Below are 22,797 nucleotides of genomic sequence, written 5' to 3' on the forward strand. Positions count from 1 at the left end.
CCAAACTGATGAACATTATGTAGGACACCTATTATGCATAGATGCATCTTGGTGGATTTCACCGTTCCTCGAAACGTAAAGAGTCAAATATATATTTCCCCATTTAACAAACTAATTAAATCAGAATCTAGTCACACAGATTATATTGGTTGGTTTCTGATAAGTTCAGGCTTTGAGACTTTTGCTACCACCTCATTATAATGGAGATTAATGGGATTTTACTTTAGTATTATCTCTTACATGACACAGAATTCTTGTGTTGATAATACCAGGAATGTGCTGTCAGATCTGTTTACTGGGTAGAAATTGAGCAGTTGCAGCAAAAGTATGAGTGGAGGTATATAAGAATAATTTGGGTGAACCAACCAACTTCTGGATCCCAGTCATGTTGTCATGTTCCAGCCATTCCCACAGTTGGAGCCACAAGTTATGTGATGGGTGGGAATAAAGCTTCCATACATAGTGTTGCGACAAGTGCAACAGTTGCTCTTGTTATTTATTTTCATAAGGGGGCAGACTACATCTCCTCTGACACTCGATCCAGCTTGAAATTGTAAAGACCGTGACGAGACCATCCCCCTGAGGGAAGGTTGTTGGTAGCTGGGAAAAGAGGCCCGGAATTTCACAAAGAAATTCTTCGGCAGCGCGACTTTTGGTTATCGGTCTGGGGGTGGAGGGGGAGCAATAGAAATTCTCGCGGCCTAGCATTTTCTCAAACGTCTGTTCAGCTGTCAGGGGACCCACGTTTGCTTTATTGAAACAGGTGGCGCTAACAAGGCTTTGGTTTTACAGGGCGCTGACAGCCAACATAAGTTTCCATTCACACCTAATGTACACGAGCTCAGACCGAAGGGGTCTTAAAAGAGGATTTTCTGCAAAGTATTCGACGATTGGAGGTCTCCTTCATCTGGAGCCAAATGAGGGGATTATGCGATGGAGCTGTTGGGGAGGGTTCAGTCACTTTCTAGAGCTGCTCACGCTGGCAATGAGTATTAATTAACATGTCAGAATGTTCAGGTGGGCGAAGATGGATTTTATATATAGTTCGAATGGGTGTGTGTGTTTGAGAGACACTGGGTAGATGGAGTGCTCCACTTGGCAAGTTTGTACAGACAAGTATTGCACTTGATTGTTAAGTATGTTGAGTTTTGTCTATCCTTTGTTCTCTCCATGTCCTTAAACCATCGTAAAACTCGTAAATTTCCTCCCACTGTCTTTGTCCCAGAGCCCAGAATATGTTCCGTCAAGCCATGCGCTCTCCGGTCATCATGTTCCACGTGGTGCCGTCATCGATGAAGGCCCACTACGAGCAGCTGTCCCACGCCGAGAGGAACCCCGTGTACGCCTCGGGCCGTTTCAGCCCAGACTCCCTCAGCGGCAGCACTGTGTCAGGCATCGACCACACGCCACAGCGGATGTCCCGGCACGGTTCCCAAACGCACCCACACTCCCATCCGTATCCCCATGTGCTCTCAGAGCCGACTGACGGTTACCCCCCTCTGCTTCACCCCGCGGTTTCTGCCGCCAAGCCCCCGACAGGTCACGCCCACTCACCGCAGAAGGGGATGAATTCCACGCCAGCGGGAGGCTATACGAAAAAAGTCGGGAGGAGGCTCAGCATTCAGCTAAAGAAAGGTGAGGACAGGTCTCCACAAAAACGCACAAACTTGGTTTCAACTCAAAGATAATAGATCATAAACCATAACTAGTCTCATAAGCTTATTATTAACATTAATTATGTCTTAGAATGTCATGAGGTTAAGTTTTTTATTGTTAAGTAAATATTAACACATGATCCACAAAAACATTTGGAGCTTTCATCATCAGGAAAGATCTTTATTGTTTCTGAGGAAGAAAAAAGCAAAGTCATCCTAGCCGCTGTAAAAGGGTTGGGTTTGTTGTTGTTTTTGAAGCATACTGAGACTCTTTCCAGAGGATCTGTGAGTCTCTTCTCGTGCTGTGCATTTCTCTGGCTTTTTAAGATTTAGAGGAATACACAGCATCAGTCTAACCTTTTTATTTCTACCCAATAAACAAGCAGCTTCTTGATTCCTTCCAAACAAGTGTAGGAACACAGTTGGAAGATGGTTCAAGCACATATGTGAACGAGGATGTAAGAGGCTTAAAAACTCCATCCAGTGCTATCCGTACTGATGTAAGATGTGAAAAAGTGGGTGATAAAAGCAAACAGCATCTGCTTAGATGGAAATGTGGAGCAACAGGCGACGTTAGGACTGCAAAGCTGCAGGGATCCTGGTGTACGCTTTGACTGACAGTGGACACAGGTGGTGCAAACCTCTGCCAACAGGATTCCAGGTGTCGGTGCCAGGTCTCAGGGCCAGAGAGCTTGTTGCTAAGCAGCCGCTCGTCCCCGTGCGCTGTCAAATGCCACAGCTAAGAGTCTGACAGGGCCGCACCATATGCCCGTTGAAGTTTTCACCCAAACCTGTCCTCTCTCATGGGGCGGGAATCAAGCCAGAACATAAAACATAAAAACGTCCAGCTGCTTTTTAAAAATTCCTGACTCACAGTTCTTACCATCCATTCTTCTGTCAGGTTTTTTTCACTCTTCTCATCCTCATCTGCCCTCTCGCTGACAAAACACTTGTGAAAACACTGCATTCTGTGCATGATATGGCAGGAGATCTGTTATGTTCACAGTCAAAGATGTTATCTTTTCTCATTCCACCTTTGTTTGCTGTTGTTGGAGCAGACACTTACATGGATTAACAGTGATTCCCAAGAGGCTGTTTGGCTCATCTGTTTTGTTTTGAGTACCGACTTAAGCCTACAGCTTTGAGCGCAGATTAAGCTCCTGCATTTCTTATGTGCTTGAATCAGACACCAGGCTCCTTGCAAATCCCAGGGAGTATCAAAATCAATCACAGAATCTTATTTCTGCACAGGAAATTGCTTAGGTATGTCTTAATCAAGCTAATGGGAGTTTTAAAGATCCTCCTCCCTGTTTAAAGCCAGGAACTCTACAAGCATTTACCGGTGAGTTTAATGCCGCACCTCGAATGCCTGCGGGAAGTTGATTGGCTCATCAATGCAGGGGATTAGGTAGAGGATGTGAAACAGGATGGCTAAGTGTTGTGCTGTTCTTTTCATTGGCTCATTCAGACAGGCAGGGGGGGATGAAGGCCAAAACCCCTATACAGCAAAAATGCTCCTCATTGTTCTTATATTAACTTTTTTTGACACACATATCTGTTAGGGGTGGGGGAAAAAATCGATACTGTGTAGTATCGTGATATTTTGTTTGCTAATAATGTATCGATACAGGGACAGCAGAAATCGATATTTTGTTACAGAAAAAGGTTTTTGTGCTCTGACTTCAGAGCATGTTGATCCTTTTTCTGAGCAAGAATCCTGACATTCCTTCACTGTCCAAATGTGTTTAACTTTTTTTTGGCAGCAATAAACATGACAGTTTACTTATTTTAATTTAAGACATGTTTTATTTTAATTAAGTTTAAAACTTTTTTATTTAATGTAAAATTATATTTTGTTTTAATTTACTTTCAAATTCTTCAGTTGCTGAAGGGGCTGCATAATTTTCATAAATTGCATAGTTCAGAATAGTTATAATTGTATCAGATGGTTGGATTCAGTTAAGTTGGACTAGACTGTAATACAAACCGTTCAGTTTGTCAACAATAAAACTGAAATGAGAGAAAGACTGAGTGTGAGACTTTGATATTAGATAAAATGAATATTGATAAAGTTTACCTTTATGTACAGAATCTGAATATCGGAAAATATAAAAAAAAATGGCAATAATATCGTATCGTGCGTTAAGTATTGTGATAATATCTTATCGTGGGATGTATGGTGATTCCCACCTCTATTATCTGTTCAAATGGTTTATTTACAGAAACATATCACATGATCACAAGTTCTGAGCACTTGTACAGTAATCTTTATGTGAGAGAAGTTACTCAAGTATGTTGATTATCTGGAGAAATACACCAGACATTGTGCTGTTTTTTCCTTCACACATGCTGCAGAGCAGTCTGTGTCAGACATCCACTCACGACCGTAAATGCTCAGTTCAGTTTTAATTCACTGCTTTTTTACCTGCAGTATCTGCAGTTTTCCGGTCATGCTCATTTAGACGTTTCTGTTCTGGACCTGCAGGTTTTGTGTGGAAAGGTTTAGAGCTGCATTGCATTTGCAGATAAAAAGTTCTGGTTACCCGCTCCCTAACCCTGTTGTGTAATGCGTGTTGTTTTTTTGACCCAGGTTGTTTTTCAATTTCTGGCTCCAATTAAAAATCAAGCAAAAGTATTACATTTCTTCAGGCTGAACTTTCTTATTGGCACAACATAATTGCGTGTAATTATTGACTGGTTCAAACTGAGACTTTAAAAGCATGCATTTTCATTGCCCTGCAATGTACAAACTACTTTAATTATTCACCACAAACCTACTTAAGTGCTGTGCTGACAGGGTAGAGGATTTCTCTTCATTTCCTGCAACTTCAAGTTGCCCAATAATAGGAAATAGTTTGTTTGTTTGTCTGCTAGGAATATGGATAATATGAGACAGAGACCTGCGTTCCTAATGGCTCATAATGATGCACTCGTACGAGGTTGCAGGCAAAACTTGCAAATGTACACAAGCCAAATGCAATCCACCCACAGAAACACAGGTTAATGAGCACATGTAGATCAACAACATCTCGGGGTACTGTGTGCCTTATAGGCCAGCTCACGAGGGAAAGGAGAGACTCGTTGGTGTATTCTTCTCAAAACACAGTCAGTTTTCATAAATGATGGTGTAAGAGGCATTTATTGTGAAATTTACAGCACCGGTTGTCGCTGTAATGCTGATTATATTGCCTCTGGTTTTTTTCAGCATCGTGATATTCTACTGATTATTTCCTGAAAGTATGATGTAATCATTCAGCTGCATGCCGAGCTGAATCAGACAGAATCAGGCGGATCGTGTTTATCACGATGTTGCAGTAGTAAATTCACAGTGGCCTAAACAACGGCCTCACTTATTAACGTGGATTACAGTTATTTCCTCTGACACTGGGGGACGCACTCTTTAATTCAGGTAAGGTGGGCCACTTGTTACTGGATGATGGTGCTGGAAAAACTGGTTAGGAGTGTGCTCTATTAAAAGAGATGAGGTACTCATTGTTAATGGGTCAAGTGTTCCCCTCGGGTGGGACAACTATATTCATACCAGCCCTTTACTCCTAATGAAAGAACCCACTTGACTCTCAGCTAAATGTCTCCCAAAACACCAGCCAATATTATTGCCCTCTCAGATACAGGAGAGTTTTATCAGTTGAATGTTAACATATTTTTAGCAGCTTGAGATCCAGAGGTACAGAGGAGACTGTTCGTCAAGATAAAACCAGATCCTATCATTAAATTTTGCATCCTCACTTATTCACCTGCTCATCCCGCAGGCCCCGAGGGACTCGGCTTCAGTATAACGTCACGGGATGTTCCCATCGGGGGCTCAGCACCCATCTACGTGAAGAATATCCTGCCTAGAGGAGCTGCTATCCAAGATGGCCGTCTCAAGGCAGGAGACAGGTTGCTAGAGGTAAGCACGGGAAAGTGCGGTGATGCTTTACAAGGCGTGTGTGAGGAGGCTTTAATTTAGTCATTTAATAAAGTCTTAGATGGCGATTGTGATCTGGAAGGTAGATGTGCATCACGTAGGAACGGTGATTTCGTTCCAAAACACGAGAAACTGCAATTTTAAATATGTGTTATATACGCTGCTCGCCATCTGCTGAAGTGTAACAAATTCCTTTCTCGTAACTGTTTTAAATGGAAATGTGGATCCTGAAATTAAATCAAAGACTATGCTTCCACACGCTATCTCGTGCAGCAAAAACAGAACGGCTTTTGAAGTTGCATCATCCCACGTTGCAAACCATTTGCATAAAGGATTACACTGTGCAGCTCTGACTGTATGGGGTTATTCCACCAAAACTTTCAATCCTTTTATCCTCATGTTTTTCTCATTTTCAAACTTTGTTTGAACTAGGGCTAAAGCGACTAGTTGATCGACTAATCAAATTAGAAAACGAACCATCTGCCGCTTTGATAAAAATGTAAAGTGTTGCTGCTTTTCTGTCACGGCCAAAAGGCGTAATTAAGAGATTTGAGTGTTTCACCTTTTTTAAAACAAGCCTAGAGTTTAACCCAATTACTGTGCCTCCTCCTGTTCAGGTGAATGGCGTGGACCTGAATGGGCGGACCCAGGAGGAAGTGGTCGCCTTGCTTAGAGCTACACCCATGGGCGGGGCTGTGGGGCTGCTGGTTTTACGCCAGGAGGACTCTTTCCTACCCCGAGAAGTGGTACGTTGGCTGCTCGCCTCACTGCAGCTCTTCACCCTGTCACCATAATGCATTACATATCATGACATCTATATGTAATTTATTGGGCGATCGTGGCTCAAGAGTTGGGAGTTCGCCTTGTAATCGGAAGGTTGCCAGTTCGAGCCCCAGCTCGGACAGTCTCGGTCGTTGTGTCCTTGGGCAAGACACTTCACCTACCGCCTACTGGTGTTGGCCAGAAGGGCCGATGGCGCGATATGGCAGCCTCGCTTCTGTCAGTCTGCCCCAGGGCAGCTCTGGCTACAACTGTAGCTGCCTCCACCAGTGTGTGAATGTGTGGATGACTGGGTGTGTACTAGGGGGGACTAGTAAAAGCGCTGTACAAATACAGGCCATTTACCATTTATGTATATACAGAGATGGTGTGTTCTGGCACATGTGTGTGAGCACTTCCGTGTGTGATCCTGAGCTGTCACAAGCCCTGTTAGTCCTTCCAGTGAGGGCTGTGCCGTCTTCTCATTTCCCAGCTAACACAGCACGCTAGCCGAGCATGCAGATTGATTGTCCTGCTCCATCGCCGCACCGCTCTTTATTATCAAGTCGCGGCTAGCCTCGGTGGAAACCTGTAGAGCTGTTTTTTCACCCTCTCCTTTCTTCTCGATTTCACTTTGTCTTCAGTCTTTCATTATCCATCACCCTCCTCTCCATCCTCCTTCACCAGCTCCCTTTCTTTCTTCACATTTGGTGGGTAACCTTCTCTGCATCTGCATTTCCATCTCCTCTCACTGTGTTTTGCCTCCAAGCTGACTCGGTAGATTGATGGATGTGTGGATGAAAAGACAGACGCAGGGCAGGTAGCAGGCAGAGAGTGAAAAACACACTTGGCTTGAATATCAATCAGGCGTAGTCCACACACATTACATTTTACAAACTGAAATGCAACTGTTTGCGAGCAGTTTTTGGATGCTGCTGCTGTCACTCAGTCTTGGCAGAAGCCACTCTCAGTGATTCATGCGTACTGATGCTAATTTAGTTTTCATGTTTGTTTATGTTCATGAAGTTCATGTTTTTACATGGTGCCAGATGTTGTACTTAATTATCTTTGCAGAAACATATAACAGGATGCTTGGCACGTATGGCGTTGCCTCAAAGTTGTGTTTTTTAATCAGGAAGGGAGCTTATAATGACCAAGGCAGAAGCAAGATGGCAGAACACAGAGAATTAAGTGGCTTTATTAATGTGTGGGAAGTGAACAGTGGAGGCTGTGGGTGCGCTTTAAACCACATTGGTGTTTACTCTACAGCAACAGTCAAGGTTTCTCTGCTATCTCCCTACCTCTGCTAGCTGGCTTTAACACACAGCTTATCGAGTACTAACGTGAGTAATGGCACCAAACAGCCTTAAATCCCTGCTCTGCTGTAGCAAAAATTTATTTCTCCCTCTACCTTCAGAAGCCACGACAGCCAGCAGAGCCACAAACAGCTATTCACTAGCAAGCGGTGCCAATCAAACGGCTGATTGGTGACAATTATCACAGTGAGCGATGCAGATGAGGCTATTGGCTGGCTGTCGCCATGGGTGAAGTTTGATGAGGCAAACTGCCACACTGGTCGATACTCATCTTTAGATTACAGCAGAGCTTTAAGTCTGGCTGACTCTGCATAGCTGGTAGTTAGATGGCAGGATTTATTTGATCTGTGGTTATCAGCTGCAGAGGGTGGAGAGTGCGATGTGAAAGGGCTGAAATGGGACTCGAGGGAGATGAGGTCCAGTGCTCAAAATGAGCAGCTCGAGTCTCTATCTAAAGCTAGACTGCACTTTTTCTTCTGCGTTTTAGAGCCTGTGGAGACGAAACAGTCTGTCAGTTAACAACAACATAAGGGTGAAAGATGTTCTAAATTCACAGTAGCGCATTACTTGGGTAATTTAAGCTTAAAAAAAACTAAATCGGCCTTTCTTGGCACATAGTTATGAATTACAAATGGCGATTACTAAGCCTGATATATTAAATCTAATGTAGAGTAATGAAAAGAATTAAGTGAGCAGCTGTTGTATTACAGGTGACATAATTCTCAGCAGGTATAAAAGCCCTTAATCTAAGCTGAACAATCTATTTTATCACTAATGTGAAACTACATCAGTGTGACACGTAATACGCTGAGCAGGAAATTGAGCTTACACTGTAATGGTAGGATAACAAAGATATTGGAAATGTTAATCAGATTTGCTGTATTTTTATTCAAATTCCTGCATCACCAATACAAGAATCTGGCATAAAATCACATTTAGTTTCGGAGAGAAGCAGGATTGTAAAAAGCAGCTCTGTCCTTTACAGTTTTGAATGTAGTTAAATTCAAGCAACTTTTTCAAAGCGGTTACTAAACTGCGCCGAATGCATTCGACGATCCTTTTTGAACCGCACTTTGGGCTTGGCCAAATTCTGGTGCTCACCGAGATTTGTTGTTGTTGTTTTGTTTGATGACTGATGCTGACTTTTTATTTACAGTCAAAACTGTGTGAAAGTTTCAGAATCTCGGTCTACACGGAGCATTTTACTTGTAAAGATTGTGGCTGTGAATTTCTTCGGGTCGTTTTTCTTGCGATGAAAGCAATCTGGATGTTTGTCTCATCTTGCGACAGGGCACAGCTGGATGGTTAAAAAAGTCTAGAGTAAATGAAAGTGAAACTGTAAGTTTGTGCGGATGCAAAGACAGCATTTCGATGATATGACATTTTGTCTTTGCAACCGCTTCAGATGTTTCCGAGCCACGGTTGATACTCAAAGTCTCTGCACTCGTCAGATTTATCGTTTTCATATCCTGCATGCGCTTTTTCTTGAACTGCCTAACTTTATCCACTAGTTCCCTGATTTCTGTTACAATCAAATGTTCACTGTTTATGTAAATAAGTATATTTTATTTCCTGATTACTTTTGGTTCTTCTGTCCCTCCTCCATCCTCTAGAATGCTGAGCCCCAGATGCAAATCCCCAGAGATTTGGTAAGACACCACCCTTACACCGACCTGCAACAAACCTCCACCTCTCTTCTTTAACAACTCCCTCCTCTTTATTTAGCCCAAACTCCCCCCCCTCCCGCTCTTATCACCCAACTTATGCATGCATCCAGCCCCTGCTGCTAAACTAGCTGGTTAATCAGAGTGCAAGTCGGTACCCTACCTATAGTGTTAGTCACTAACTTAAATCTCTAGCTAGAGTCGCTGTAACAAGTCACAATTTCATGCTTCATCAGTATGTGGCTGTTGAAGTTGTGCTGCAGTATAATTTGCTCCATAACTCCCTTCAGAGCTGTGTTTCCAGTGAAGGTGGAAGTTTGCTGTATTTGTTAGCTGTGGATAAGGCTGTCAGTCTGGCCTTGTTGCTGCAGACCCGCTCCGATATGTGAGGGGAATAACAAACCCAGTTTAGTTTAGGGGGAAATGCAGACAGTGCAGTGAAACGTGCACAGACACTTTGACAGCTTTAATAGATTAACGGCTCCGTAATTGAGGAATTTAACATAAATTATATAGCGTGCTACAAATGTCTGACAGAGATTCTTAATCTTGGGATTGTACCCTATGGAGTATGTTTCAGAATCTACCTTCTGTGAATAATCAGCCCTCATCAGGATGTACAGTGTCTCCAACTGTTACAGTGTGGTCTTTATGGCACACATTACCCAAAAAGGCTCTCGATTGCAGCAGCTGTTAAAAGCTCGTCTGTTTTTACTGCTCGTATTAAAAAGCTATTCAGATTTCCATAACACTCCATTTACATGCCAAATTTGATTTGTGATTTAACAGACTTCACGTCTTCACATCTGGCCTTACCTTCAGGTTACATCTGGCTGAGTGCAGGTAATTGGTTAGGTTTTTGCGTGGCACATTAGAAGTGTAATTGCCCAGTTAATCTGATTGGCGGTTCTACCTGCCAGCTGTGGGGATGATCCTCGTCGTGACGAAGCGTTATGGCGGAGCGTTGTTGACTATTGTGACTGCAGCTGGCACATTTCATATGTGTGCACATGTGCAGAAAAGATGACGCGTATCATTCCAGAAGCATTAGAATAAGTGCAGATAAACACCACTGTGTCTCCCATTGCTGCCATTTAAATGTCACATTTCAAAGTCGGAATGGTATAAGCCATCCTTGGAAGTATTGTGCTGCTTTCCTTCCAAAAGTGCACTATAAGTTTAAACTTTTGGAATATTTATTGGGAATTAATTGCTTTGCTTTTGCCTTTTACTCACATTTCTTTTTTCTCAGTAATGTAAAGAACAATCCAGGTGGTCTGTGTGGTTTTTGTAGCAGTTCCATGTGGTTTTGTCTCTTTCTGACTCGATCGTTATAGGAATTGATGCCAGCCTAATTATTTATATATATATAATGTAGCAATATTGCAATTTGCGTCTTTAATGCAAGAAAATAATGTCCATTTCCTCAATTTTGGATGTTTCCCACCCTAAAGATCGATGTGAACCAGAGCCAGACGGATAAGAAAAAGCACCACAGTCCTGCTGTCTCCTCTCGCTTCTCTTTTCAACTCCCTTCTTTCCTGCTTTCCAAACTCCAAACCTCCAGATGAGCCTTCTCCTTACCCTTTCCCGGAACATCAACCGCCATAATGGATTCAGTGCCTTTCAGATGTTATCTGTTGTCAGGCGCCTCATTTTAAACATCTCACTGCCAATAACAGCAACAATAGCAGAGGCACCGTGATGGTGTAAGGGGCAGGGAGTGGGTCCGAAAGAACATCTTTTAATGGACATGCAAGTGTTAGATAGCTTTCCAATGGAAAAGGCGGGATAACAGCAGCTCATTATTATTGTCCTCATTCTCGTATTATTTTTCTTAAGTGACCACATAATAAAAACAACTATAGAACATTGTGAAAATTCAAATCACTCTCAAATCATTGATTTTATTCAGCCAACTGTCCAAAGTTGAAAAGCATTTAATTAAAACATCTAAAGTTTTCATTTCTTTAGCAGGAAGTAAAAAGCAGGCTCACGTGCCACACGGGGAGCTTAATTATATCTGTTGAGTTTCTTTAACTTTTCTGTTATGCATCTCTACAGTGCAGTTAGTCGTGTTAAAAAAGCTAACAAAACTTACTATGTAGACAGCTTTTAGATCCGCGGCTTTGCCGGCACTCAGCTGGGTTTTTGGAAGCTGGCACAGCATGACTCTTCCTTTGAGAGAGCTCTGTCAAGGGTTGCACGGCAGACAAAATGCAGCAAGTGAAGTGGAAAAAGCACTCGCTTTATGAAATCGGTCCAATGACCCAAAAATCACGCACGATTTTACAGTAGTGCTTTAGAGGTCTCTAAACTTTTAGTTGTTTTGTCATGTTTCTTTTACGCGGTAAAGCCGCCGTGCTCTCCAATCATTGCAATAAAAATGGCCAATGATTAAGGAGACTCCTGTTTCTTTTAGCACTTCATCCATGGCATTAGCGCCCTTGACCTTCTTTGTTACATATTTGGTCAAGTCACTTTAAACTTTCTGGCCAAATAGGTTCTTTATTGCAAGTAGTGTCTTGGACTCAGTAAGTGGTCCATGTCTAAGGGGCTTCTGTGTCTAACCTGTTGACTTTCACTGCTCCCTTTAGCATCCACGGCAGCCTGTGACAGCCGGGAAACACCATTGGCTGATAGAGGTAACTGCTGCATGACATCAACAGCGTGGGCTATTATGTGCTGTATAGGGGGGAAAAGGCATGAAAGGCAAATGAGATACTTTGGGTGGCTGCACAAATAGACTGGGAGTCATTTAAGCAATCCATTGCTTTCCCAATGGTCTGTAAAAACAAAAGACTTTGTTGGGTTTTCTCTTCTGTCTCTTCCTCGCCCCCTTCTTCTCTTCAGTTTTCATTGTTTCGTCTCCTGTCTCTGTCTTTGTTAGTTCCCCTTTTCTTTATTTCACTCTCCCCCCCCCCCCCCCCCCCCCCCCCCCCCTCCCCTTCCTCTCTCTCTCTGCCTCACACACGCACACTTAAGACACACTTTAAGACTTAAATCCTCTTCTCTGCACCTGGCTGCTACAATAGAGTGCTGATCAAAGGCATCCGTCTTTACATGCCTGCTCTGATAGTTTCATAATGGGCCCATAACGTGAACATTCAGCTCCATTGTTTATGCCATTAGTCATACTGGCTTATGGAAAATTACTGCAATGCTATATTGAAAAGCCATCAGCAGGAGCAGCAGTAATGCTACAGCAGCGCCGTGCCAAGATGCTATCTATCACATGTGAATGTTTCTCTGCGCACACAAAGCTGTTATGAAATGGTAATTTGTTAGCACATTTTGGTGTAATGATGAAGGATTTTTTTCACAGCGTGATAAAGCATTCAGCATGGCCGCCCATGACACGGCATATATTTACAGAAAAATCTGGCAGTATTATACTGTATTTGTCTGTGAGGAGGTGAGACGTGTGGTGCTGTTGTGTGGGAGGGTTTGTATTTTTGTTTTTAAACTACAACTTGCATGACAAACCAAAGCCATGCATTAGTGCAACATCATTTCATTTGCAGCTCGTAATAACAAGTCAGTCGGTGAAAACTGTGAGCGCATGATGCATCAAAGCGTCTATGTTCTGCTCTTTGTTTCAACGTTTCATAACATACAGCAGTTGCTACATGAAGTAAAGTACCGAACGTCTCCGGGGTTTGGGTTTTTTTTGGACTCATCTAAGGTTTTGCAAAAATATAACAAACATTACGCTATATTTCATTTAAACAACTGTGCACAGTTTATTTGTTAAGCAATAAATGCTGTCAACGGTGGAATATGGGGTCGTAATTCATTTTTGATTAACTGAAAGAGAATGCACAGTCACCAAAGTTTTCATTCCAGGAAGTTAATGAAATTATCTCACATATTTCTGGATCATAACAGCAGACTCCATGGCAGGCATTCAGATTCAACCTTTGGAGAAACTAGCACTGTTGAGCTGTGTTTATAGCCACGAGTCAGCTCTACTGACTTGGGTAATAATTGCATCATATCTCTATCTCAAAAGATCTGATATGATATTCCTCACTCTGCATTTTCCACATTAGGTGGCTGGTTATTGCTGCTGCATGTCTGATGGCCTACGTCAGCATAAATCTATCTGGCAATAACAGTGACAAGTATTCTTATTTAAAGTCTAAAATGCTGGTGTCTTCTAAGCGAGCATAACTAATAAAACAAAGCCTGACTTTAAAGCAGTACCTATTGTGCTTTTCCTATTATTTATATGTATTCAGTTTTCAGTTTTCAGTTTTATTTGTCATATGCAAGTTAGCACAGGGTCAACATTGCAATGAAATGTGTTTGACGAGCAGCAGTCACTCAGCAGCATGATACAGTAGAAGAAAATATAATAAAATTAAATAAAGTAATAAAAAATAGAAAAATAGTAAGGAGCAAAATATTAGAGAGACGTGGTAAAAGAGAAAAGAAAAAAGATGACTAAATATATATGTATCTATAAATATAAATATATGTACACTAGTGATTAAATAAGAAAATCTTGAAAAGAAATATGACGGGAGGGCAGATGGGATATTGCACAGGAATGAGCAGCAGAAAATTACAGTATTGCACTTTTAAATATAAATATCAATAACAATAAAGTGGAGTGACCAGTGCAGATTAAACAGAGTACTTGTGAAGCTGCAGGGTAGCTTCTGAGTGTTGTGTTGTGTGTGTTTAAGTGTTGTGGTTGAGGTGTCGTATGGCTTGGTGGTAAAAACTGTTTTTAAGTCTTGTAGTCCGAGCAGACAGACTCCTGTAACGTCTGCCAGATGGTAACAAGGAGAACAGCTGATGTGCTGGGTGGCTGTGGTCCTTGATGATGCTGTGAGCTTTACGGAGGCATCGCTGGAGGTAAATGTCCTGAATGGCAGGAAGCCTCGTGCCAGTGATGTGCTCTGCTGCCTTCACCACCCTCTGTAGTGATTTACGGCTGCTGGCAGAGCAGCTTCCGTACCAACAGTGGGGACGCTGAAGCCTGAGGGTGAAAGGCGGAACAAAAGGGCTAACACAGAGTGACTGACAGTCATTCATGATCACAATCACACCTATGCCCAATTTAGAATCACCAGTCAATCTAACATACTGTGGGAGGAAGCTGAAGTACTCAGCGAGAGAGCATGAAAGCTCCACACAGGAAGCTCCTGGCTGACCAGTGGATTCCTGATCCCAGTCACTCTACACATGTGAGGCAACGGTCCTAACCACTGTCTGTGAAGGTTCTCGGTCATCCAGGTTATTGCAGTCTAAGAAGCTTGGAAGGAAAAGCGTCTGGACTTCTTGAGGTTTTTAAAGACGTTTCACCTCTCATCTGAGAAGCTTCTTCAGTTCTAAGAGCAACTGGTGGAGAGCCCCAGATTTAAACCCTATGGGAGTGGGTGTAGATCACAATCAGCCAAGGTTTCAGGCGAATCCATTGGTGAAACCTAGCCCCACCCTATCATGTGATTTACTGAGATCAAATGACCCAGGATGTGAGTGGGCGTTAAGGCGTCTGGGAAGGGATCTTCTTCAGTTGCTCTTAGAACTGAAGAAGCTTCTCGGATGAGAGGTGAAACGTTTCCAAGGAAACTTAAAGAAGTCCAGATGGTTTTCTTTCCAAACTCCATAGGTCCTCACCACTCAACCACTGTCTAAAGCTCTAAAACTGTGCCCAGTGTACTCAGTGTGCAGGTGATCCTTAATGGCCAAAAGCTCAGACGTGACGATGCTCTAAACATTTTATTTCAGACAGTTTTTTGCACTCTGTATGATGTCGGGTAACATGGATCTCCATGAGCTCAAAAGCGACAACCTTCTGTTTGCAGTGAATCAAAATAAAACTGTCCTAAAAGAGTTAAAAGGACACATTTCAGACAGAGGATGAACTGAGTCTCTGTGTGAGGTAAATAAATCTGTTGAAAGATAATATTACTGTACCTAACTGTACTGCTTTCACCCTCAAATAATCTTTGCATTTCAATTTTTGTCCTTCTAGTCAAATACATTGAGTAGTCACAACTGGTGGACAGTTCATAACTTACTGCAACCCTGTAAACTTTGAAATTGGAGTTTTTCTGTTGATGGGGTATCTGTTGCTCTTACTAGTGTACATGATCTGAATATTGTTGTTATCGCCACCTCAGGTAAATAGCAGCTTAGTGGGTTTTTTTTTAGTTGTAATGTAGCAAGAAGTCATTACTGGAGTTACATAACTTGTATCATTATTAGCACAGGAGAATAGCAGCGGTGATTAATGGTTGCAGCTCGGTGGCAGCAGGCACAGTGGTGTGTCTGTGTTTTCCAGCGGCCCGGTGGTGACACATACAAGTCAATCAGAGAGGGCCATTCTACCACAGAACAGGCATTTTGGCTTAATTAAAGTGATGTTTCAAGCTGCCACCTGGCCTCTACCCTCACGCGCACACACATTACAGCCACCCATACAGCACATTACGCACACACGCACTGTATGCAGCTACATAGACTATCAAGAGCCTTTTGCACGTTGCAAACTCTAAAACGCACGGGTCATATGGCACGATTTCCACAAACACGCAACACCTCAGATGCACACGCACCACTACACATTTGCACATAAGTATACTCGCGCACTAGCACACACGGGCGTAGAGTGACTGGGAGCAGCTGCTAGTGTAATTGCTTGGGGTTGGATGAGGTTATAAATGGTTTCTAGTGGCCGAGAGAGAGGGAGAGCTAGGAAGAGGGCAGCTGATTAGTTTTGGACTGCAAGTTGAACATGTGACGGTGTGTGTGTGGATATCAGCCTCCATAATGCTGTAAAGGAAGTGTCTATCAGCATAGTCATATCATAGAAGGATAGCATGTTTTGTTTGTTTTTTTTGTTCACACACACAAATCATACCAACACACACACTTCCTCTCTTTCCCCCTGTCACTGGCTTTCTCTATGACACACATACACACTCCACACACCTGCCTTCCTCTCCTCCTCCGTGCTGTGCCTGCCTCGGGTGCGTCGATCACACAGGTATTTGATATTCATGGTTTATCAGCATGGAGCTACAGCGAGACACATCAGAAAGAGTGGGAGAAGAGAGAGAAGGTGAGGGGGAGGGGGGACAAGTAGGAGTCATGAATAGAGGGGAGAAAAGGGGGAAGCAGGAAAGGAGGGTGGGAGAAAAGGGGAGGAGAGTGGAAAGACGAGGACGAGGGAAGAGGCTATGAAATATTTTTTATTTTTTCTTCACTGGAAAAAAGGATCATAGCAGAAACGACCAAAGTCAGGCACTTTTTGGGTATAGTGTGGATTGTAAAGGGTGAGATGGAGTGATGCTGATGAAGATACAGGAACATAGAGCGAGGATGGCAGTGAATAGAAAGCCAGGAATATGAAAAGATTTGGAAATGAATAAGCAGAGATGGACTGCTACAGTAGGCAGCCAACAATGCTCTCCACGCCCGACTTCTCTCGACCAATTACACCCTTCACTGCCCCCTTTTTACTTCTCTCTCTCTTTTCAATCATCACCTCCAGCCCTCATTTCCCCCCCCCCACTTATAATTCCCCTCAACTGACTTTTACAGATGCCATCAAATCGACAGGTTTGTACAGCCAAAGTCAAACTAATCATTCAAGGCCCCGCAGAAGGAGAAGGAAAAAGCAGGAAAAGAGTCAGTAATAATTTCCTCGTAATGCTCAAGTTTTAGTTACTGCACACATACAAAGAAGAGCAGAGGCTTTGAAGGTGTGAGACTTGCATTAGATGTGCTGCACTGGAGAGGTTTGGGGGGGATGGATGGGAATGAGTGAAAATGAGAATGCGAGAGGGACAGAAGGCTTCAGCTAGTGTGTGTGAGAGGGCTTAAATAGGAGAATTTAATGCGTCATCTTTTCCTTCTTTTAAGTGTCAAACTATAAAGTTTTATGTTACAGCCAAAATTTGGTCAGCAGTTAACAAAAAACAAAAGTTATTGCTCTGAGTTAAAGCCTGTTAATCCTCAAAGCCTCGTCCAACTCACTGTCCTCACCTATGCTGACTTTAAACACTCCAGTCCCATCAATCTGTGGCTGTTCTTATGTATAAGTTCTTCCATTTCTTAAGTCGGATAACTGAGAAAGAAGGAGCTGCTTACTTTATGGATGCCACCTGTGAACTAGACAAAAAGCATTTTTCCTGTGATTTCAGAGTTTTCAGACTTAAGCGGTGTTTATCTGAACTGAGTTCAAATTTGAGGCTCACGTTTTCCAGTGCATCTTTCTGCACAGTACTTTGAGAAAAGATCGTTTTCCGTGTGGCACAAACACTACTTTAGCGTCAAGGATAAAAGCAAAAACGATGGCTCCTCAAATTTAGATGTTTTAATGTCGGGTGTGCTCGTAGGAATAAATGATAAGAGGGCGAAACGAGGAGCCGAAGAGATGGGCGACGGAAGAACAAGTACGTGGAAGCTGGGGAAGGGAGGTGGCACAAAACAGGGAGGAGATGAGGAGATGGAGATTTAAAAAATAAATAAATGTGAAAGAGCAGTATAAAAATACGAAAAGCGGAGAGAGTGAGAGATACAGGCGCGCAGTGAGAGAGGTGGCAGTGTCTCTCCTTTTGTGTTCCACATGGATTCATCCCTTTCTGTCGGCCTTTCATTCACACTCCCTCGCTCGCTCACTCTGTCATTGTCATGCTCGCACTCTCTCATTCTTCTCACCCTTTTCTTTTCGGCTCCTCGCCTTTCCACCCTCTCCATTTCCCCCCCATCCCTCCTCAAGCCCATCGCTACTTTCCTTTCCATCACCTTTATTCAGCTCCTCTCACTTTGAACCTTCTTTGCCTCCTGTGCCTGTGTCGGTTTTTTTCTTCTGATTTTCTTGTTGGTGTATTTTCTCTGTCTGGTCTTAATAACAATAATAATCAGTTAGATAATTCAGGATCTCAGAAAAACAACAATTAAGCTTTATTTAATAGTTGGTACACTGCGTCCAATTTAAGATAAATATTTTGGATCATGACTCAAATTTAGATTATAGGTTATCAGAAGGTTGTAACTTTGTTATACATAGTAATAAAACAAGGATCAGAATGTTACTTATAATTTTGCTTACACACTGTAAACAAGGATGTAGTAGGAGTAGGAGCATTTGATGCCCACAGTTGGCCTTAGTGGTAAAATCATGTACTTCAGAACTTTTCCCAGGCTGACCCACAGCTCCTTTCCAAAAAAAAAAGGAAAAAGTAGCCGCTCTCGGTTTATGCTAATCTTAGCTCCACAGACTTCTCTCCACAGATGGTACCATACCTGATCTGTGGCCCACTCGCTGCCTGTTTAAAGTGCTGTCACGCAGGATACCTCGTGAGTGGCGCGCTCTGAAACCCATTATTTACACTGCTTCGCTCAAGCTGTGACTGCTGCCCTCGCAGCCAATGGAAAGACGGCATCCACGCAGCGGTGTGCAGGGATCGAGGGAAAATTGATATTATAGGTGTAAAGTGACTGAATTATATAATTGAGCTTCGAGATTGTAGTAAGAGCATCAGAGAAAATCTTTTGATTTGTTCCTCTCAGTAATGGAGAATAGAGGTGCAGGGCACAGACTGAAACACTGCTGGAAGTCTTTAACTGTTTTGCTCTGACCTTTGTGACTGCATCAAACAGCACATTGAGCCCTGTGGTGTGAAGTGCACATATTGCATGCTGAATGAGTCTCATCAATCATTTGGTTCCAGAAAGAACAGCAATGAAGTTAAATGGCAAAAATAAGATTTTGACATCGTCTTCAAAATAAAGAAGCCCAAGGTTTCGTTTTTGCAAAGATAATATTCATTACATTTCCAGATTAAACCATAATTGTGTTGGTTGGTGGTGGAAATGATTTGCTAGTGCGCATTTAATGTGTAAAATCAACATTGCAAATGCAGTAAACAAGCCTGTGATGGTTTAATGACTGTTAATACCTACAAAAAGACACAATACAAAGCCCCCTCCCTACAATGTTATTAGAAGCATCTGTAGCTTAAATGACAGCATTTGCTGTGACATGATCTTGCTAATCATATGCAATATCACAACATTGATTTCCATCCAGAAGAGCACTGATTTTGACAAGTTCTTGTATTAATGTTGGCCGAGATTTTGGACCCTGTGGAGGCCGATGCATGTAAAAAAAAGTCTCGTGCTCTCAGAAGTGATCCTGATGAATCCTGGCTGGAGCATGCCCGTGCCATTAGGGAAGAAAAAGTACAATTAATTCCTCTTTTATCAAAAACTGGTGGTACCAGCTGATGAGCAAGCACGTTTTAGCTAACAGAGACCAGCATTAGCTAGAAATGCAGTAAGTTATAGCATTTAAAATAACAGGCTTAACTGATTAGTTAATTAATTAATTGATTTTTAGCTGAGTTTGCCATCTGTGGATACAGTATCAGTCTTAACTATGTCTACCAGACTAACTGCTAACTGCCGTTGCTGGAAGGCTCTCCAGTCTCTTTTGTGTTTTGGAAAGGCGAAAAGACTCTGGAGCATCTCCGACGTTACCATTTTTTTTTTTTGCTCTCAGGGTTACCAGATATACTTTCCAGTCCAATTATCTTGTACGTTTTGCATAACGCTGTATGAAATATGGCAGTTAAATTCAATCAAACCATTAGATTAAAATCTAAAAGGGAACAGGAGGCTATTTTCAGCCCTGAAATAAAACCTCATTTACAGATCAGTTCTATTGTGACTTCACTTTTCTTCTTATTCACTTACTCGCAGCTCAGGAGTCACTTTTTAATTAGCCTTAAATTTATTCCAGCAGAATGAATTGCACCAAAATAATTAAATTCCTGTTGTCTTTATTATTCCGCAGCACTCGTATCAAATCGACTCGTGCTCTGTTTTTAATTTTCTCACAACTTTATTCCAGGTAGCGTTCTTTTGTCTTTCTGAAACACGCAGACACCCTGACGGTGCTCTTCGTGCTTCCTTGTCCTTTATCTTCCTCCTCCTTCCTTCCTCCCCTTCCCTCCCCGTCCTTTTTACTCCATCCTCACTTTGCCCTCCTCCTCCGCCACTTTGCCTCTCCCTCCATCCCTCTTTCTCCCTCCCCGGTTGCACCCAGAGTAATTCCATCTCTCTCCCAGCAAACAAAGGGAGCTAATGACATGCTGACACCGAGCCCGATGATTGAATTCATTAGGCGTGCACAATAATTGCCAGGCGCTAGCGTGCACGCACCCATCTATTCAGAGGACAGCTGTCAAATAACAAGCAAGAGAGAATAGCTTTTTATTGTTGGAGCTGGAAGAGAGAGGGAGAATGAATTTAGAGAAAGAGTGAGAGAAGCACCTGTTGTGGAGGGGAAGAGAGAGAGACAGAGAGCACTCAGCATGTCAATTAGGCTGCTGTGTTCATGCGGGGTTACTGGGAAGTTTACTGCCTGTTTGACGCACTTGGCATCATGATTCAGGTGCGAAGTTTGTGCTTTTTTTTACTATAGGAACACTTTTAGTCAGACGTTTTTAGTGGAAATATTCAGCTGTGACTTAATATCTAAGCCACAACTCTTAGTTCTGAGGTGAGGCCTTAGTCCTGAGTATACAGGGATGTTTAAGAAGAGTACGTCTTGACATTTGTTGACCATATTTGGAGTCTCCGTGTCCTTCAAACACTAAATGTAGTTGTGGCGTTGATCTGGAGTGCATCTGTGCTTTAATGATTTGAAATTAACAGGAGATAATCATATTGGACTGAGCTTGAACACCTCATAAGGCTGACATTAATCACAATATAGATGCAGTATATACTCAGTAATCTAATCAGAAACACGCACTGGCAAATTTGCAGTTATTGAACACTTCTTAGTTGTGTACCTGCAGATGCTTCACAGTAAATGCTCCCCAATTGCATTTGCTTTGATTCACGCTGCGCTTTCAAGTACATGACAGAAGTGTTCAGTTAGCCAAGATCTTGGCTGTTGTTGAGCTTCATATAACTGTGCAGTGTTTGTCGTTGGTGGATGGGAAGCAGGTTAGTGTTATGTCATATATCATTTATTGGAGCGGGCTACAATCCTTCTCCAAAATTCTTCCAGTGTAGGAGACGGGACTGCAGCTTATTCACTGGCACCAAAGATCAAAGCTAACACATCACATCCCAACTATTATAAGATGCCATTTTGATGTCAGAATGGATATTTCCTTAATTTATCTGGTTCATAGTTGAGTAACGAGAGCCGTGTGCCTTAATTATACAACAGAAGTCTCTGCCTGCATATACTAAGCACCTGATTTAACACTTAAGACTGGTAGTCTAACACTAATAAATCAGTTGTAGATAATGAGCTTGCACTCTGATTTACCTCCCTGCTAACTGCCCTGCTGCAAATTATATGCAGGTTCTTTTCATTAACCTCAAGTAACCAAATGAATGTCCTTTTAACTTTTGTACTTTTGCTAACCCCAAGAAGACGGAGAAAGTGTGGCAAGGCTGAAGGGGTGTTTGCTTTACTGCTTAGGCGAAATGCATGAATGTTTTTGGTTTGGATGATTAAATATTTATTACGGTGTACGAGCATTTAGATGTATTTAAATGTGATTCTGTCTCGGCGGATTTTCAAAAGTTCTTTTGTAGTCGCCGGTCGGGTTGCTTTCGCTTTGTAAATTGGGCTCCATATCTCAATCTTTGCTCCGCCTCTTACAGAAGACAGAGGAGGACGAGTTGGTCCTGACCCCTGATGGGACCAGAGAGTTCCTGACCTTTGAGATCCCCCTCAGTGACTCGGGTTCTGCAGGTTTGGGTGTGAGCGTTAAAGGCAACCGCTCCAAGGAAAACCATGCAGATCTGGGCATCTTTGTCAAATCCATCATAAATGGAGGTGCAGCCTGCAAGGTACAGTAGCCTCTCTCATGAATAATCTGAATGGAAATAAAGAAGAAAGATTAAAAATGTGTTCATTCGTGGAGGCAAGTTTTTTTGTTATCTGAAATTGAAATATAAAGATGCTGATTCAGTTAAATCCGACTCTAAATGTACACCAGCAAGTCCTAACTGACACCTGGCCGGCGGCAGAATCATTAAGTTTAGAATTGTCTTAAAGCTTTTTATATATTATATTTTAGGTGTGATTTTTCGATATGCCAAACTTTAAAAAGTAACTTTAACCTTCTAACAGGGAACGTGAGGTAAACGACTTTTCTGTTTCTAAGAAACACTTAAGCTGTGATGAGCTCTATGAGCACAAAGCACCCTTTCTTCCATGGCTGTCTGTAGTGCTGCAGTCAGTTTCAATAGTCCTTCAACTTGATTGTTTTTCATACAAACAAGCTTGTGTTGACAGCTCATGATAATGGCCTTGAAAGCACTGTTTTCTCCAAGACATTAGATCATGACTAGAAACAGGATCCTCTTAGTGAGTGAGGTCGTTTGTCTGATTAGATCAAGGTTATTGTTAAACCGGAGGTGTAAGTGCTTTTAGGTCTATTTACAGCGTTTATTTAAGTTCAGTCAGTAAAAACATAGTGTTAAAA

General features: G+C 42.4%; 1 protein-coding gene across 6 annotated transcripts in view; it reads left to right on the forward strand.

The window, feature by feature from the left end:
* The window catches only part of pard3ab (par-3 family cell polarity regulator alpha, b), a 259,593-nt gene that overhangs the window by 131,325 nt on the left and 105,471 nt on the right, over positions 1-22,797 (forward strand). For 4 of the 6 annotated variants that reach the window (XM_087832646.1, XM_087832647.1, XM_087832651.1 and 1 more), the window contains 6 exons: positions 1,226-1,635; positions 5,426-5,565; positions 6,201-6,329; positions 9,272-9,307; positions 11,920-11,967; positions 21,971-22,159. In XM_087832646.1, coding sequence (XP_087688772.1) covers positions 1,226-1,635; positions 5,426-5,565; positions 6,201-6,329; positions 9,272-9,307; positions 11,920-11,967; positions 21,971-22,159 — 952 coding nt within the window. The remainder of the gene's footprint in view (positions 1-1,225; positions 1,636-5,425; positions 5,566-6,200; positions 6,330-9,271; positions 9,308-11,919; positions 11,968-21,970; positions 22,160-22,797) is intronic. The other 2 variants (XM_087832648.1, XM_087832649.1) reach the window with 1 other exon arrangement.

This window comes from Neolamprologus brichardi, chromosome 18 (assembly GCF_056152115.1).
Source record: "Neolamprologus brichardi isolate AB-2024 chromosome 18, ASM5615211v1, whole genome shotgun sequence".
In the NCBI taxonomy this organism is placed as follows: domain Eukaryota; kingdom Metazoa; phylum Chordata; class Actinopteri; order Cichliformes; family Cichlidae; genus Neolamprologus; species Neolamprologus brichardi.